Raw genomic sequence first — 19,204 nt, forward strand, 5'->3', positions numbered from 1 at the left:
TATAACTTACAAATAACGATGAATTATAAGTATATCCAAAAAATATTTATGAGAAATAACCGTGCTCTTTATTTATTAATTATTTTTAGCAATACTTTTCCACAATTTATAGTAATGTCTTTATAGCTAATGTCTACGCCGATAACATAATTCAGATATCTTTATACTCTTCGTTAAAGTGACATGATAATTCGTAAATACAGTATCCAGGGACTGTGCAGAATAAGGACTGGATCGGTAAAATCTACTGATCCGCAGGTCAAGACCACTTGAGAATCGGTACTAGTAACCATCATTGATAGTCATTCTTATTTGCCTATAATTGTAACGTTTACTGAACTGTCATGTTGTCCAAATACGTACTAGGAAGATCGGTAGATTTAACTTGGTTTTCAGTGAAATGTAAGGTTCTTTTTTCTGCGTGAATATAACTTTTGCTTCCTTTACATCCATACATTCCCACCATTCTTTCATATAAGTCTGCCTCTGGGTACGCTACCATTCACTTTACACTTAAATACTCTTGTTTCGCCAATCGTTCTTCATCCATTTTCTTAATATAGCTAAACCATTTGAAGAAATTTCGTTGACTGTTGCTAAACCGTGTTTCCTCTACATTACATTCTTTGAAAATCCTCTCATTACTGACATTGTCTAACGCAATGGTGCATACTGTTTTTTCACTCCTTCTTTCAAACATAATTTTTGTTTTATTTACGTTAATCTCAAGGCCCATGTTCTTCATGCTAGTATATTCAGTCTGATCAACACTCTTCAAGCCATCGACTGATTCTGCTGTAACAGCATTATCATCTGCAAACGCCAATCCATGAACATTCACTGTCCCGTGATCCACGCCTTCTTTATCGAATTAGCTATAAAATATTGCTAGTAAAAAAAGAACAAAAAGGGATTAAATATTTTTCTTAAGTGAAGCTTAAGATTTAGAGAATCCAACTTTTTCCATAAGATTTCACAGATAGAAAAAATGTTATTCAAAGTTTCATAAAAAAGCTTTTGATTAATAGAGGATATACTAATTTAAAAATTCGAAAGCTAATTGCTTTTACATAAAGTAAGAACAATGATATTATCAAGTTTCAATTTAATAATAACTTTGAGTTGCTCCATGAGTTCCTGTTATTAAAAAAATTTTTGTTATGACTTCAATGAAGTAATATTTCTTTCAAATTTAAATGTAAGAAGTCTAAATTCTTAATTGGATTTTATAGAGTTTTGAAAATAAAGATAAAATATTCGATAAACATGATGGTTCAGAATTTTTTCAAATGTCTATCGATCGTTAGCCGCGATCACGAAGATATACATCGCGAAGAAACTCTTCCAATAAATAAACTAAAAAAAAAACCTGCTTCTTACCAAACTCGGTCGGCATTTGCCCTTGAGCATCGACAAGCGGGGTAGTAGTATAATATATATAGCTCATGCCCCAACAACAAAACTCATCCAGGTGTCTTTACACTACAATACATTGCAACCCCAATACCTTCTCTATAGATTCACCTTCTGATCAATCTTTCATACGCCACATGATATACCAGTTACCCACCCTACCTAGCATATCTAACACAAAGTCTTTCCTCTCCAGGTTGCTTCGTTCACCCTACCCCACCTGATATAGCACGACCGGCACCTTTAGCTGTCTTTCTCCTTCTAAGGGAGACCAGCAAACTTACCCTCTGCAGACCTACCAGACCAAGCGAGACACAACATACATTCTTGACGTCAGGCCTCTCGCTCTCTCCTTGGTGCCGCCTCTCAACTCTCAAGAAAACCAATCGAGCCGGCCAACCTCCACAGTTGCGGGGATCTTGGCAACGCAGACGTCTGTCTATAGCAGTCCGCAGCTGCATGTGAGTTTTCAGTGCGTGCGATGCCGATCACGCCGCCGGAGGGGTTGTTTTCCTGGATTTCGTGAGTGACTTCAACAAAAGCACGTGCACACGTTGCTAGGACAAAGAGGAATGCGCGTCATGCCTCTCCAACAATTTGCTTCCCGCACTGTGTTTCGTTGATAATTTATTGTGAGTTTAACTGAGCCTAGCTGCTCTCACCTTTCCATAAAATTCAAATGAATCATGACGCAGCAGCCGACAACCAGGAGCCAGAGAAACTCAAGGCAACGCGATGCGGGCCAACGTGATCAGCCTTTAAATGGATAAACCTCTTTTCTTCATCACACAATCCACGGTTCACACCTTTGATAAAGTCCATTATCCAACGGCTAATCGATCGTGATTTAGTCAAGAGTTTTACTAGCATTACCAGGTTCATCTATCCACGCAATTTTACAATCGACGAAGACGTCTTGTAAATGTTTCTACTTTTAGCATTCGTTTATTAACTCGTAGATAAATCTGTATTAATCATATAGGCATCTATCTATCCTATAAAATTCATAATCGCGGTTTGAGTATCTCCGATTAAATAACTTATTATATATGTATACCTATATGTCAAGCTATTAATACAGATTTTTCAACAGTGTTAAGAAACGAAGGTGCGTTACTGAGTTGAGTTCGACCTTCATCCCTGGAGCGTTGACCCATCGGACAGTGCGGAAAACGAATAAAACAATGGACTCTAAAGCATTTGCGGTAAAGACAGTAGTGCAGTTGAAGACTCTGAGAGGCAAGTGAACGTTGGCGCCTTGTAGCTGGATGTCCTTCCGTGAGCTTCACTGCGATTTTGATAGGTGCAGTTTCCGTCCATAGTGGGCACGATCGCCTGAGCCCTCCTTCGTCGAGGGCAGACTATCATCCGCTTCCAAGAAGAGAGAAGCCAGTCTTCTGGCTTTGGTGGAGTGTCGTGGTGTTTGTCACTACTACAATTCGTGAATGTGTACGTATAACGTATAGATCGCTTCAGCGGCCGGCTTCTTTGGCCGCATGTCTGGCCGCGGTCCCATACTGCCTTAGGCCTTAGGGGAACTTAATACAATTTCACCTATAAAAAATATTCACCGGACTATTTATTTTGGTATTTAGATACACTGCTATGCACTTTAAGGCAAATTTAACTGCTAAATCGTGTATCCGGAAGAATGTTTTTTCCTAATTTTTAGATGATTAATTCTACACAGAAATTTAAAAAGAAATAATGTTCAATCATCGATTTTAAAAAATGAAAATTTAACTCGAGGTCTTTAAATTAAAAGAAGTTTCAAAATCCCATACTAATTGTTTTGGGAATACCAGCGCCCTTATTGAGGTAGATCCTTACCTATTTGGTAGCATAATGGCTCGGACCAAATTGTTCACGCGAAAAAATGTATAAACTGCGAACTTATTTGAGAACTAATAAGTCAAATTGGGTTTCGACCAGAGAGACTTTTCTCCTCTTCTTTCATACGTCTATCTAATTCCGAAAATAGATTTCAGTTATTAATTTAAGAATAAGTTTAGATTTAGTATTTAATGAAGTGACCCACTTATTATATAAGGAACATTTCTAATATATTTTAAATTGGATACATGCAAAACTTAGATTTACATAGGATGTATATCTGAGGTAGTTTAACGTATTCAAATTATAAGCTTCTATCTCAGTGAGGGCGCTAGCGTTGACAATGCGATTCATATTAATTGTTTAAATTGTTAAGTTTTAAATTAAAAATTTCTGCTGCCGTTTGGAGTGTCAATTATAGAAATTTTCTAAGTTTTGAAGCCTCAAAGTGAGTATGGAATGCTTTGTTACAAAATATTTCTTTTAATTACTTTTGTTGCTTAAAATGAATAAATTGCCAAATGAAACTTAATTTTTTTTAAAATTTTACAGCGGTGAAGTACATTTAGGAAATAAATTCATGTCGCTATGGAATTGAAATTAAATTGTCTCCCCAATTTCTATTATAGAAATTTGTTAAAGTAAAAAAATAATTAGGGTTAATATTTGTTATTGTGAGTTCGTTGTGAAGCTCCCCTTCTCTAAGCTTTTTTTACATTCTTTCCTCCCTGTCTTCTTTCGCATCTTCGAACGTCCTGGGAAAACGCGTTCTAGCTAGAGGCTCAATTTATTTTGTATTCTTTAACTGTAGCCTTAAGCTAGACCATTCTGACAATGAGACGGTTTCTTAAGTAATTGTAATGGGACCTGAAAATACTAGTTTGGTTTGTTTTCTTACTTTAAGATTTCTATTGTGAAATTCTTTGTGTGCCTTCTTCAAACTTGATTGCATGGAAGCTTTTCGGGTTAACAAAGAAATATGAATCGGGTGAATAATTTGAATCCTAGGGAGACTTGTGTCATATTCATTTTATGAAAAGGGTGTTGTTCACCTGAAAATCTTATAATTCTGTGGGGGAATTTTTTGCAGGTAGAGAAATTACAGATATTTGAGGAGGTTTTTTTAGATGCTATAGAAAGTTTATAATTATGTTATGCTTTATGTTTATATTGAATTTTTAAATATGAATTGTTTTCAAAGTTCCTTGTTTTTAAATAAAAAACTTTCCATATTGGAAACCTCTAAAATCGATGGCTTTTCAATTTTTACTTATAAAATGTTATAATCCGAAGCTTTTCATATCATATTTTGTTAATAAACTTTCTCACAAAATTTGCAAAAAAATAGTACCTAAAAAGAGATGCAATAAAATACATCGGGAAGATAAGTATACTGAAAAGAACTGGAATCTCTGGAATCTAAAAAATAAAATTTCCTTTTGAAATCGTATCATTATTTTGCAACAGCTCTAATTGTTTAAAAGAAAATAAGTATAAAAGATTGGTTGGCAAATAGGCAGTCGTATTTACCAATTACCATCGAATGAACCAGTACAGTTTTAAGTTCTAGCCTGTTTGTATCTTTTTTCTTATTCAGTTGCATACCAGAACTGAGCCCGGCTACAATTTTTATCTAGACTATTCGCTCATCCTTTTTCTATCATTTACAGTTTACCCTGTGTATTCTAAAGGAAACAATTATCTCTGGTGATAATATCTTCACCGGAATGAAGGTATTATCAAAAAGTCTAGCTTTCAATTTCTTTCTCTGAGTTCTTTGATCGCTAGTTTCCTTTATTTTTGGCGTCTTTATTGTGCTTATAAAATATATTTGAGACAAACTGATCTTTTTCAATTTTTAACGAAGATTTCAAGGTTTTTTTTCAGAAATAAATCGATCAACAATTTATTTGTAAATATTGAAATCAAAAAGAAACATTTCTCCTCATAAAATTTCTCTCAACTATGATTAAAAACCAACAAATTCAGCTACATTTCTTTTCCTTTTATTAAAAAACTCAGCAACTAAAATGAGGCCTTCCCCTTTTATTTTTTTTTTTGCGAACATGAAGGTCCCTTTTCTGCAAATTATATTCATCACCCTCTACGGAGAATTCTGAACCTCCCTCGGAAATCCCATAATCCCCTTGGAATTATACCCTAGGAACACGTAAACTTGATTGCCACGCGTGCTGAGAGATATGAAAAAACTAACCATTTTATTCCTATTGCTAAATTTATAATAAAGGTCCGATAATTTATTTCTAAAATTAAAGGAAATATTTTAGTATTCTCATAAATTCAGATATTCCAACCTTAATCAATATGGGAGAATTTATTTTCTCGGTGTTGAAAATATATTTGCTTGATTGTTATTGGCTTCTTTATAAAACTTCTTCCAGTGCCAAGAATTGTACTATTATATCGGTATTTCAAACAAACAGTTAAGATTTTGATTGGAAAGATTTACAATTTTTAAATACGCGGTCTTTCGGCTCTTTAAACTTTTAGAGTTAGTTGAGTATCAAAAGACTGCATTTATTAACCATTTTTCAATTTTATGTTTTGGAAATTATAAAAATATGTAGAATTAATTTGCTCTTAAAAAAATACAGCAAATATAATTAAAATATGCAATTATTGACTTATTTTTCTACTTTGTGTGATACATAATTGATATCATGTTTTAGAATACGCTTAAATGTTTTATTTATAAGACTGTTTCTATTTTTGTGTCTATTTTCTCGAATTGATCTTAACTTTGAATTGTTGTTTCAGCGGAGCCACAAGACGATTGTAATCGGATGAAGTTGGGCCAAGCATGCCCTCTAAGAAGCAGTACAATCTCGTACACAATGACGAGTACGATACTCGAATACCACTCTACAGCGATGAGACGTTCCACCGAGGCATCATTTTCCACGCCAAGGTAACACAATTGTTTGAATACAGTATTTAGACATTTGTTAAATGTTATCCATGGGATTGGCACCTTCTGGTACCAAACGGATAATTAAACTTCAGAATCACTTTTACATCCGACACGGAAAGCAAAATATCCATTTCTTAGATTTAAAAAAACACAATTTCATGACTTAGTCTTTTGTAAGTACATACTTCATTCAACATTATTTCCACGAATAATAAGTTATTTCACCAAGCAAGAGGAAATTATTAAAAATGTTTATATTTCAAGTTCGCATCATGAAATTTACAATTAGTTTGTCCAGTTTTATAAAAGGAATCATTATTTCGGATTTTACGTTAAAATGGATAAATTTCCAATTGAAAACGCTTGACATTAAACAATTTTAAATTGAAACGGGCCAAATTGTATGGATACAAAATATCCTTCAAAGTTGTACAATTTCAGGGCCGTGAAAACCATTTTCTCACGGAGTAAGTCACGCGTACCCCGAAAGGAAAATGGCTTAATGGTATAATAATATTAAAAAAATATTCGCGTAAGTACACGCGCGTTGACCCCTTATCATACGCTCCTGGTGATTCACGCTTGATTGAATATCGTCTCTCGGCCCCGAGGGGCTCATCTCTCAGTCTGAAACTTTACTATAGTTCAATTATAGGGCTTCAATATTAAAGCAGTCAAAGCTTACAATCCTTACTTCTAACTTTAATGAGTGAAAATCCTAAAAATCATTTTAAACATTTTAAAATCAAAATTTAGTCATTTCTGTTTGATTTCAAATGTAAATCAATCAGTATTGTAAAATTTAAACATGATAACCTTACCATTGTAATAATTTCAATGTAATTCAAAAACTAAATTAAAAGTTGTTGTATTAAAAAGTCAAACATGGTAATTTTTTAAATTCAAAATGATCATTAAGGGAATAATATAAGATTAGATTAAATCTATACAAAGCTTTCATGAGTGAATCACTTTATGATTCTGAAATTTAGTTTCAAATTAAAAACATTCTCAGTTGAAAAATTAAACATTTCAAATATAAAAACCTTTGAAACTGATAGTTTTTGCAATTAAATCATTTTGATTTTGAAAATGGAATGCCTTCAGAATCGAATTGTTTTCTTTTATTTATCAATAAGAAATCAGCGGGCTAATTTTAAAACATTTAAAATTGTTTGACTTCAAATTTGAAGGCGTTAATGGATGAAATATATTTTTTAAATTTAATTGAAACCGATTGAAATTAAGTAAATGTTAGATTGAAAACGTTTTTAATTAAATAATTCTGGTTTGAATCGGAAAAAATGGAGTCATTTAAATTAAATTTTATATCCAATAAAAAAATTTTGAGTTGAAAACGTTCAGAATTGAATTATTTTAGAGCTAATTTTTCATTATGACAGTTTAAATTTATTTTGATCACATTATTTTTTCTATTTGGTTACTTTCGCTATTATCCTATTGGAGTTGGTAAAGTTTAAGATTGAGAGAGTTCGGATCTAAATAATTTCAGATTTAAGCTTTCAGAATCAGCCAAGTTTAAGGTTAGACCTTCGAAAGCATGTTCAAAAAATGTTTTCCATTAAAAGCGTTGAAATTTAATAATTTAAGAGGGCTTCTTTCAGAATTTTACAATTTTAAATTGAATGAGTTAAAAATTGAATCCTTCAAGGCCTAGAAGTTTTATTAAATTTCAAAACTGAAGCCTTAATTCTAATTCTAATATGTATATTCAACCGTTAAAAATGGAATAATTTTCATTTGAAAGATTTATAAAATCTATTGTTTTGAACGTGTTTCCAATAATCTCTTATATAGGTGATGTCAAATGTAAATTATGTTTGAAATTAAACAATATTAAATTTTAAGAGTTTTAACACAAATAATTTATCAAAATATACCACCTTTTCAATATGTTATGTCGCTGACAGGCCTAAAATCAAGAAACTTAATTTATTCTCCTAAATTTTTCACAAAATGTAGAAAAGTTTAACACATCTGTAACAAATTTAAATTTATTACTAAGTTTCTATTCTAAAAAGTTGTAATAAACTTAGTAAATTAAGAGAATTGTGGTTAAGCTCTCAGTCTTCAAAAAATAGATTCTGCTGAGAAGATGTTGTTGAGAAATGAGAAACTATAGCGATGCGGGGCTCCTTCGAAAAATGATGAATTTCCTCAGTTCTCTTCGATACGCAAGAATGAAGTGAAGTCGTGAATAAAAAATGAAAACCAGAAACGACACGTTATATTTTTAGAAATCCTCTACTGCTGCCTCTACGCTCACATAGAGACGGCACTTTGCACGTGTTTATTTCAGTAGTTCTCATTCCGAGGAAGACCGATAGCTTTGGATTCAATGCGAAACTGCTTTCACGAATTTACGTAGATGGTAAAGGAGGATGATTCGAGATTCCGGCATCTCCTTCATTCTCCGGCCATTCTTTCTAAAATCGAATCCGTTTGTATCCGGTTGATATGTCCGATTCTGACCAATTTCATTAGCCGATTAATCGCTCCTTATTTCCACTGACAAATTACAAACACCTAAAAAAATAATTAATTCTCTTCTCAGCGGATACTGTCACTAATCAGAAAATTCAGGGTCGTTAAGACTACTTCTGCTTTTTAAAAGCGTGCGTATAGAAATATATGGTTGGTGTGGGTTTGATGTTTAATTTCATTAGAACTTACAAATTATTAGAATGGACTTTTTATGGATCTCTTAAGTAATTTACATTTTAGTAAGTTGAAATTAAACCAGTAAAAATCTTAATTTGAATCGTTCAGAATTGTACTATTTAAAGTTAAGTGCGTTAATAGTTGAGCAAACGAAATGAACAAGCTTCTCAAAACACCATTCTAATCAACGATCGATCGTTTATTTTGAATGGTTCTTGTGTCAAAAAATTCTTTCAAGTTAATCAATTGCAGGCAAAATAGCAAGTATAAATCTTTTCATGTTTTACTTCCACAAACAAAGGTTATCTTTCCGCCATAGGCATGGAAAACTATCTTTTTAACAATAGTAATGATTGGACTAACACGAACTGACAAGATACCACAAATTACTTATAAATTACGTTAAAAAAAACCAAAACTTTCTGTAATGCATGAAATTACCAGAATTGTTCAAAATTCATAAAATTAAAAAAGTTGTAATTTCTGTAAAGCTGAAAAAAATAATGTATGAGGCGCGCGCGTAAACTTTTATTGGCTCGAGTGATATTTGCAGTCAGGCTTGTCTGACTTCGGCAACATCTCACGGACTGCTCCTGCTAAAAACATCCTGCTCGTCTAAAAAACCAAGCTTTACGTGCCTGCCACATAAACTAATATTTCTCATTCTAGGCCCATAAATAGCCATTGTTGACCCCACTCTTTTTAAATTGATTAATTACTACTTCATTATTATAATTATTTGGTTTCAAATTGAATGATGTTTAATTAAAAGCCTTAGAAATCCAACACTTCCACTGTGAAACTTTCGAAATTAGACAATTCAAATTTTAAAGCGGTTTTGAAAAATGTGGAAAAAAATAATATTTAAGAAATTCATCGTGTGTAATAGAATTGCACAAAAAACCTGAAAACGAGAAAAGCGTACTATCTGTTAAAAATTTGCGTCCACTTTAGAAAATGGGATTAATTTATTTTTTTTTAATTACAAAAATTAAGCACTATACAAACGTTGATTATTTTCTTCTATTAAATTTCACAGAGTTTCAACTCGATATCTCAATTCACTACTTCTCGAATTATCATAAGAAATGTGAAAGCGGGCCCAAGACGAAAATCGTTTGGCCGAGGGGCAGGCGAGCTTGTATCTTTTGTTATCGCATGGCAAATAGGAGATAAAAGACTGCGATCGCCACTCGGCCGTTTCGTCTTTGGCACACTTCCGCATTTGTCATGATAATTCGAGATCCAGTGAATATTTTTAATCACATTTTAAAAAAGAGATTTCATGATTTAATGTAGAAAAGTTTCCATTTTTGTCATTCACTTCCCTAAAGCACGCAGAGAGTGGAAGTTTAAACTCGAAAGTTTTTCAAAAACGGAAATAGCTTGTTTTTGAAACGAATATCGTAATTGGATGCTCAAATTTTGTCCGGTGGCGTATGTTTTCAAATTTCAGTGTGTTCGGATAATTAGAGACAATAATAAAACAAGAAAAAATTAGTCAGAGTAGACGCCACAGGAAAGGGTTTCTCCTCCCCGTATCACTCCCCCTTCTCCCTTATCTACCTTCTCCCCAACTTATCCTTCACTACCATTCCTTAATTCCAGCTGCTCAGCCCGTACGTCTCTCCTCACTTCCCATCCCTCACACCCATTACATATGCTCCTTTTTTATCTTCAATTTTTCTCTTCCCTCACACGCTAACGAAATCCGAAACTATAAGGGTTTCTGTCCGGGGTAGGGAACGCCAAAAAGTGGGAGAAAAAGGAAAGACACAATCATTTCACATACGGTAAACCTCACCCGATTTTAACCGAAAGATTCTTGAAGCTAGATGATATTGATTGGATATTATTTTATGATGCCATAACAGTTTTTTTTAATAACAAAAATCCCCATAAACTATTTTTTTCAAAACTTTAAACTTTTATTTTTAGAAATTTTTGTTTAAATTAAAAAAAAAATGACACCAACATCGTTTAATCACAACCTGAGATAAACTGTTGATTAAAATAATGTTTCAACAACTTTTTCTGCCATAAAAGGCTTTTTAAATATACAAAAACCTCTGTAAAATAAACAGTTCTCGGTTTGGAACATAATTTCATAAGAATTTTTTACTCTATTTTTAAACAAACAGAAGTCTCTCATATTTAAAATAAAAAATCGCAAAATAAAAAGTGAATTAAAAAAAAAACGCGACTCCACAATATTTTAAATTGTACATCAAAATTATTCGAACATCATCCGAGGAAACAATTTTGCAAAAAAAGTCCAGCAATGTTCTTTTTTAATAATATTTTGATCTAAAAGAATATAGAACCCTTTGTAAATTCGACAGTTATAATTTGACATTTTTTGCTGAATTATTTTTACTCTATTTTTCATACTTAACAACCACTGATTAATAACATTTTGTATTAAAATTTTTGTTTATAATCATTTCATGTGTTTGATATTAAATAAAAGCACAGATATGAAATTGAAATTTATTATTAAGATACTCTTTATAATATTATGTATATGTGATAATTTAATTACTTTTTTGAAATCTTTGTCAATATTTTTTTATATTGTCCAAGTACAAAATCCAGAGGTTCCGAGATACTACTCTTTCTTATAAAAAATTAATAACACAATCGAAAGCTTTATAATAAAGACTTGTCTTTAATAAAAAGAAATTAATCTTCTCTTTTTCGGGATTTGCCAAAATTCAAAATCACCTAACGCGAGGCATGATGGACTTATCGTTGAAATACTTACAGTAGGAAAGTATAAAAAATGAGTAATTTCGTAGCTACTGAAATTTCCTGAATTATAAATTTGTATAAGTAAAATGTTTTTAAGTTGTCGAATAATTTGAATTACAGATATTAAAAATAGACAAATTTTTAAAACTGAATATGAAATTGACGAATTTCAAAAAGCAATAATTTTAGTTTGGTATATTGAAAATTGTTTGCTTTTAAATAGTTGAAAGAATTTAAATATCTTAAATTGAAACCTTTTTTAAATAAATATTTTCTTATTGAAAGTTTATAAAATGGGCAGCTTTAAATTGTAATCGTTTGTAATTAAACCATTTCGAATCAAAGTATTTAAAAATGAAGAATTTTCCATTTAAAAACTTAAAAATTGAATAATTTTAGTTTTAAACATTCAAAATAAGCAGATATAGCATCATCGTCCTAGATCAAACCTAGGAAACCCCTCCTATTCCAACAAGTTTTATCCCAAATATTCAAAACTAGAATATGAAAATCGACACCTCTGATGTGAAAGTGAACATCTGACAGTAGCAAATATTTATTTAAGGATTGCCATAAATTAGATTCAAGTTATAATACTTCCCTCGTTCTGTGAAATTTAGAATGTTCCTCATAGTATCTGTCTAGATTTCGGGATTTGAAATAAGAAAGTCTCGATGTAAAGTTTAACTTAAATATCGCCAATGCAGAGCAAAGTCGGAAGTCGAGGTAATTTAGAAAACCAGAATGTTTTTTTAATCCACGTGACTTTCAAATGTGACGATACGTAATTGACATAATATCAGTCAAACGTGCTGATCGTGGGTGGACATACAATTCAATTTAATGCCTTGGTTAGTAATCAAGTTTTCATTTAAACTTTAGATTTCAATGATTAGTCATCAAACATGAATAAAAAATTAATTTTTTGTAAAAAAAAATAAAACAAATAGTACGAGAAAATCAAGAAGTTTGAAGATTTGTCAGTCATTTTCAAATATTCTTTATCAAACTCTATAGATAGGACATCATATTTTAAAGGATATTTTACAAAGTAAGCGAAGATACAGAAAGGTGTTAAAGGAAATTCTTAAAGTCAGTGCCATTTGAAAGTGATTCTAATTTCCTGTAGTCTGTTCCAAGATTCGGAAGTTTTACAACTCCAGTCATCGCCAGAATTACGTATTCTTTATTGATCGTTTAAAACCGAATTTCTCTGTATCGTAGTTACGCTTACGTCCGACTTGAAAGTGATTTACATTGCGACTTCGAATCGTCAGTACCAGGCTGGACCATCGCCTATTTTCATCGAACTTACTGCGGGAAATGGTACACACCTGGGTATTTAGAACACCAGCGTGTGTATCACATTTATTTTTTCAATCGAACAATTTTAACAATTTAAATTTTCGGCTTCTTAAAAATATATTTTTTAAAAGTAGAATGATACTTGTTATTTCTAGAAAAGTTTTATATAGCACTAACTAAACATTCCTTTTTTAAGAGGGTATTTAAATAATTTCTAATTTTAACTCTTGTAAATTGGTTTTGAGTCTCGGTTTGAGTTCAATTTGAATCTGCTCTCAACTCAAAACATTCTTTGACCAGTATAGACTGAGCACTCTTATTAGTATAAACAGTTAATTAAAAAGTGGACCGCTTCTTAATTTAAGTGCTTTTAAACTTACGTTTCATGTTCTTAAACTTCAACTTTAAAGATTGTATGGTTCAATTTTTGTTGAAAACTTTTAGATTTTATTGCTTTTTAGTTAATTTTTATTTATGTGTAGATTTTGCAAGGGTATTTAGAATGAGTGTTGCTTTTAAATTTGAAGGCATTCCTATTTTAGACAAAGTTGTATTTTATTCATATTTTACAAACATTTTCTCAAGAACTTGTAGTGTTTTACATACGACTAGAAGTACATTATCATAGTTACAATTTTACGAGCGAAAGTCAGGTTCTACTTAACAATCTTCATATACCTACTTTCACTAACTCCTTGTTCGATATCATTTTTCGGCTCATTTTTTAATACTTGTGTGTTAGTCATTTAATGATTAAGCATCTACAATGATAAAAAGGACATTTTCTTTAAATAACATTTTTGTTTATGTAGAAAATCAAATTTTGTTGACTTATGTAGTTTTTACGTTGCACTCTTCTTTTTAACTGAATGTCTTCAGAATGTTGTTCTGCTCTATTTTGTAAGAAAATCAATATTTCGTAATTGGTGTTGAGGTATTAAACTATTGTTTCCAAGACTGAAGAATCCTCTTAAAATTAGATTTTGAAGTTTATGGTTCAAGAAACGTCCATAGTCGAAAGCATTTAAATTTGAAGGATTTAAATTTGGAAACCATCCAAACTTAAAAGCTTTTACATTAAAAGGCAATAACATTTAAGAGCCTGGTATTTACATTATTTTAAATAACGCTTGTTTAAAAAGATTATATTGAATCTTAAAAATGTTATGAGTTTCACAAAATCTGTATATCGTTTGATCACTTTTGGTTATTATCTTACAAAAATTCTATAACTTTCGGTTAGAAATATTCATACTTGGAAGATCCAAATATTTGTATTTGAAATATTCAAACTGCAACCAAACTTGCGGATGAAAGTGTTTTCAAAATGTTTAATTTATACCTCGATTTACACGTTTTTAAAATCAAATTTTAAGCTGAAATTGGAAATCTTAAGATCTTGTAATTTGTTATATTGTTCAATTTGTAATTATTTAGTTAGATGCTCTATAATATTTTTCTTTTAAATGCCTTAGAATTTTAAATTAAAATATTTTGATTTCGAACTGATTTATCATGTAGTGGCAATTATGAATACTTTAAATTAAAAATTGCTTAATAATTTTAGACTGTTTCTATGAGCACCGAAATTCGGAGCATGTAAGATAGGGAAAATGGAAGGGGTTTTAGATATACCGAAATTTGGTGAGAATAATACACGTTCTTCGGTAATACATCATTAATTTTAAGAGTTGAAAAATGAAATATTTTTAATATAAATGATCAAATTCTTTAAAAATATTGAATGCTTGCATTTTGAAATTGTTTAATTTTAAATCTTGTTTTTTTTTCAAAGTTTTATGATATTTAATTTAAAAAATGTTTAATTTGAAATTGTGTATTCTTAAAGAATTTTAATTTTAAATAGAGTGATTTACAAGGTGTAATTTGGAAAGCATTACATCTTATATTCTATAGAATATATTTTATATTTATAGAATAAGAATGTTTGATTCTGAACAAGTTTGATTTTGACGTCCACAAATTCAAATTTTTTTTATCGCTGAATGTTTAGTTTAAAGTTTTTATTTTTAAGACTTCTACATCTCCATTGTTTGAATGTTCAAACTGATAAAGTTTCGTTTTCGTTTTTTAGACTTTTGAATAATGAAATTTTGAAGCAATATTATGAACGATTAAATCTGCATCTACGTAATTTAATAATGTTGAAAAATCCCAACTTTTAATAATATCCTAATATTTTCTTTCCAATCTTCTATGAATAATTTTCTCTCAATTCGAGCAAACTGTACGAGCATTCGTTAAAAAATGTACGAAATTATTTTGTTGAAAATTCAACAATTTTGATAAAAAATAGAAATTTCGTGGTTGAAAATTAACTTTCTTGTTGAAATATCATACTTTTATTTTTTAAATTAAATTAAACTACACTTTTTTTATGAAAACCCATTTTTTGTTTGTTAATAATTCAACTATTAGATTAAAAATTCATATTTTTAGTAGAAAATGATTCTTCTTGGTTAAAAATTGATCTTTTTCGTTGAAGCCTCATCTTGTTGGTTAAAAATTTAATTATTTTATTACAAAAAATTGGTATTTAAACTTTTTTTTAAACTGAATAATTAAATATCGAATTCATCTTTTTTGGTATAAATTAAATCTTTTATGTTGAAAAGTAAATTGTTCGGTTGAAAATTATTTTTTTTATTGAAAATTTTACTATGATATTTTAATATGCAAATCTGATCTTTCTTAGTTCAAATTGAAATAATTGGTTAAAAATTTACGTGTTTTGTTAGGTAATTTGATTAATTGAAACTTCATCTTTTTGGTTGAAAATTATTATTTTTTAGTTGAAAAATTAATTATTTTGTTGAAAAATCGTTATTTTTTGTTGGATTTTTTAAAACTGAAACTTTAATTCTATTTCTGATTGAAAAATGATCTTTTTTAGATTAAAATATTCCATGTATTTGTTGAAAATTGGTCTTGGTTCAAAATTAATCTTTTTGGTTGCAAATTTATTTCTTTATTTGGAAATTAAACTATTTTCTTGAAAATTCTTTTTTTTAAGTTGAAAATTAATATTCTCAACTGAATATGTTACTATTACATTTTTGCTTAAAATTTATCTTATGAAATTAAAAATTCATTTATTTTGCTGAAAAATCTTATTTTATTCGTGGAAAATTCAAATTTTCTATGAATTGTTTGTTTTTTGGCTTTAAAATTCAACAATTTCGGTGCAAATTAAGTTTCTGTTCAAAAGTCTTATTTTTGGGTTGAAAATCGTCTGTTTTGTAGAAAAACCAACACTTTGGGTGACATTCTTTGTCTCTATTGATTTCCTAGGTGTAAGTTGTTTTTATATTTTATTTCGGAATTGAGAGTTTGTGCAACCCTGAGTAAGTTCCTTTTCAAGATAAAAAGAGAAACAGTTTCCAACTTCAGTTAGTAAGAAAAGAAATACTGTTTGGATTGAGCAGTTCCGTATGAAAAAATTGCGAATTTGAGAGGCTGCCAATCTCTCCCTTGTGTTGAGAATCTTAAATAGCAAAGCAATTGATACGTTTATTTTTTTTCTTTGCAGTTCATTGGCTCTATGGAGGTTCCACGTCCGACGAGCCGACTGGAGATCATGGCGGCGATGCGGAGAATACGTGTAAGTATCCACCTAATGCAGGGTGTGCACAGTGAACACGTACCTAACTGGTACATAAATGCACATACTGTATATAGGTACCTATCAGCTACCAGCAATCTTGAGAGTTACCCGTTTGTAATCACGTATGCTTGTGTAAATTGCGTACGGGTGAGCTCACTCCACCGGCAATCATCTGGCAAGACACTGACAATGATTCCCTTTCGCTTTTAGTACGAGTTCAAGGCCAAGGGGATCAAGAAGAAGAAAGTGACGCTGGAGGTCTCGGTGGATGGGGTGAAAGTCACATTACGTAAGAAAAAGGTAAATCTCGCGAACTCGCCCACTGAGGAAGCACCGTTGATTGATCGTTTGTTTTCCATTGGATTGGCACCGACTTTAATGCGATCCTTATTTCCTGCACAGAAAAAGCAACACTGGATGGACGAGAACAAGATGTATCTGATGCATCATCCGATATACAGGTACAAATTCAGTTATCAAGGTTCCCTCTCGTTCATCCGCAAGTTCTCAGGTTACATAGATGGTATTCGATAAGATGATTTTGTTTCAATTCATTTTTCTATTAAATAAGTCATTCCTAGGTAACAAAAACGGGTTCTAATAGAAACGACGCGGTTGAATCAGAATTTAACATTTCAAATAATGATATCATTCATCTAACTCCGATTTAGACGTCGTAAATGAAAAAAAACTCCGATGTAAGCCAGCGAGTGAAACCATTTATTTTCTAAGAATGTTAAATTTGAAGTCGATGTGAATTATCCGATATCGGAAATGGCCAATCATCATCGATTCATTAACCATTTCAAATTTTCAAATAGGGTCTTTCTTTGTGGGTTGACCTCTGGTAAAGGATAGCGGAACGTCAGCAACCTATTATCAAGCATTCTCAAGAAAAATAAATAATTAAGATAGGTAGCTTGTTAAACGTAAAATATTGAAGTTTTGTTTTAATCTGCTTTTCTACTCTAAAAGAACATCTGGAACTCTTAAAGTTTGTTGAAATTAAAAAAAATTAAAATACACAAAAGTAGAATTTGAATGTTCTCGCCCTACAATCAAGCTGAAAATTACTCAACCCTTCACCCGTATGGTGAATTTCACATACGCGGTCCACAATAATTGTGAGTTTTTCTTGTTCATGAAGGTTTTTTTCAATGCTATTTTTATTATTAAAATCTGACAAAATTCACAGATATTGACCTGAATCTATAGAATATATTGCGATATACTATTTTTCTATTGGCACCTTTACATTTGTTAAACAATCAATTATTCAAATACATTTTCTGAAATAGAGAAAAAGGCACTATGCCATAGAAGACCAACCATGCGAACGAAGGGTTAATATTTAATTTGATTTGTAAAATTTACGAAAAACTTTCCATTACTATAAAGAACTTTAGAAGAGAAACAGAAGTGTATTTCAGAAAAAAATAATTGAGCTCATAATTATTGATTTAAAAATAGTTTTTAAAATATTTTTCGTAATTTACATTCGAAATTAATTAACAACCTCTTATTCTTTTCCTTTCGAAAATATATCAAGATTCTTCTCACTACGTTTTTATTCTAAAAGGAATAAAATAGCTCTAGTTTAAAATTGTTTCTAAAACGGAAGAAAACGACGCCAAAACTCGAATAATTGTCTTAAAGAAGATAACTGGGGATTTACTATCCTTTCTTTCGTAAATTAATATAAATATTCGTTTCATTTTGAGCATGGCTGTACGCCGAGAACAATCTATATGAAAATTGTTAATAATCTGCCATTTTAATAGCCTTAAATTAAAATGAATTTAAAGCATCAATCTAACTTTTAAAAGCCCTTGAATTAAATTCTCACTTCATTATTCGTAATGTGTCCCTTTAAGATACGCATAACTTTCGTTTCTTACATCATTTCAACCTTGAAGAAATATTTTACATAATCTTAATCCTGCTAATTACAAGTTTCAGTTCTCATAATTTTTATATCTAGTTTCTTATTTTAATTTTTAAATTTACACTTATTGTTAGAATAAAATTTTTCAAAGCAGCAATTCGTTGATTTTTTAATAAATAAATAATTACCTGTATAATGCATGCCTTATTGCGCAGAACAGAAAAAGTCTAATTTTGTATGTGTTTTTTATCTGCGCAATAACACATATTATTTTGACTGTAGTAATGATGAAATCATTTACAATCTGTAAACTTCTTAATGGCTGATGGCACGTACCGTTCTATTTCGATTATTTCAGATTTTATGAAAGTTTTGTAAATCCCCCACAATTTTGTTAATTTTTGGGTCAAAATAAAAATTGATTTTCGGCAGAATACAAAAATATTAAGATTGCTGCAAGCCGATTTTTTTAAACATAATACTTACTTTAATTAAATAAGTTTTGCTATTGAATTCTTTTCCATTGTCGAGCGCGCAATGGTTTCTTTTTAATTGAGATAAATCAACTACACTTTTGGAAGAATTAAAATATATATTTAGCGGTCTCTTAAGTCCTTTAGGAAATAATTCCGATTTTATTTTAATTCCGACTTGCAATGGATTCTTTTACTTTGACGTACATGCATTGTATTCTTTTTACTGAAATACATCTTTCACTTTTTTAAGAAAATTATAAAATAATATTTTAGGGTCCCAGGAGGCTTTTTTAAAGTTTAAT

At 30.6% G+C, this 19,204-nt stretch overlaps 1 protein-coding gene across 12 annotated transcripts in view; it reads left to right on the top strand.

The window, feature by feature from the left end:
* Positions 1–19,204, top strand: part of LOC117176904 (carboxyl-terminal PDZ ligand of neuronal nitric oxide synthase protein-like) — a 62,258-nt gene that overhangs the window by 14,531 nt on the left and 28,523 nt on the right. For 5 of the 12 annotated variants that reach the window (XM_033367281.1, XM_033367282.1, XM_033367285.1 and 2 more), the window contains exons 1-5: positions 1,835–2,331; positions 2,507–2,862; positions 6,025–6,175; positions 16,467–16,538; positions 16,752–17,002. In XM_033367281.1, the coding sequence (XP_033223172.1) occupies positions 6,068–6,175; positions 16,467–16,538; positions 16,752–17,002 (431 nt within the window). In that variant the 5' untranslated portion in view covers positions 1,835–2,331; positions 2,507–2,862; positions 6,025–6,067. Of the gene's footprint in view, positions 1–1,834; positions 2,332–2,506; positions 2,863–6,024; positions 6,176–16,466; positions 16,539–16,751; positions 17,003–19,204 lie in introns of those variants that run through there. The other 7 variants (XM_033367286.1, XM_033367287.1, XM_033367288.1 and 4 more) reach the window with 5 other exon arrangements.

This window comes from Belonocnema kinseyi, chromosome 7 (assembly GCF_010883055.1).
Source record: "Belonocnema kinseyi isolate 2016_QV_RU_SX_M_011 chromosome 7, B_treatae_v1, whole genome shotgun sequence".
NCBI classification, from domain to species: Eukaryota; Metazoa; Arthropoda; class Insecta; order Hymenoptera; family Cynipidae; genus Belonocnema; species Belonocnema kinseyi.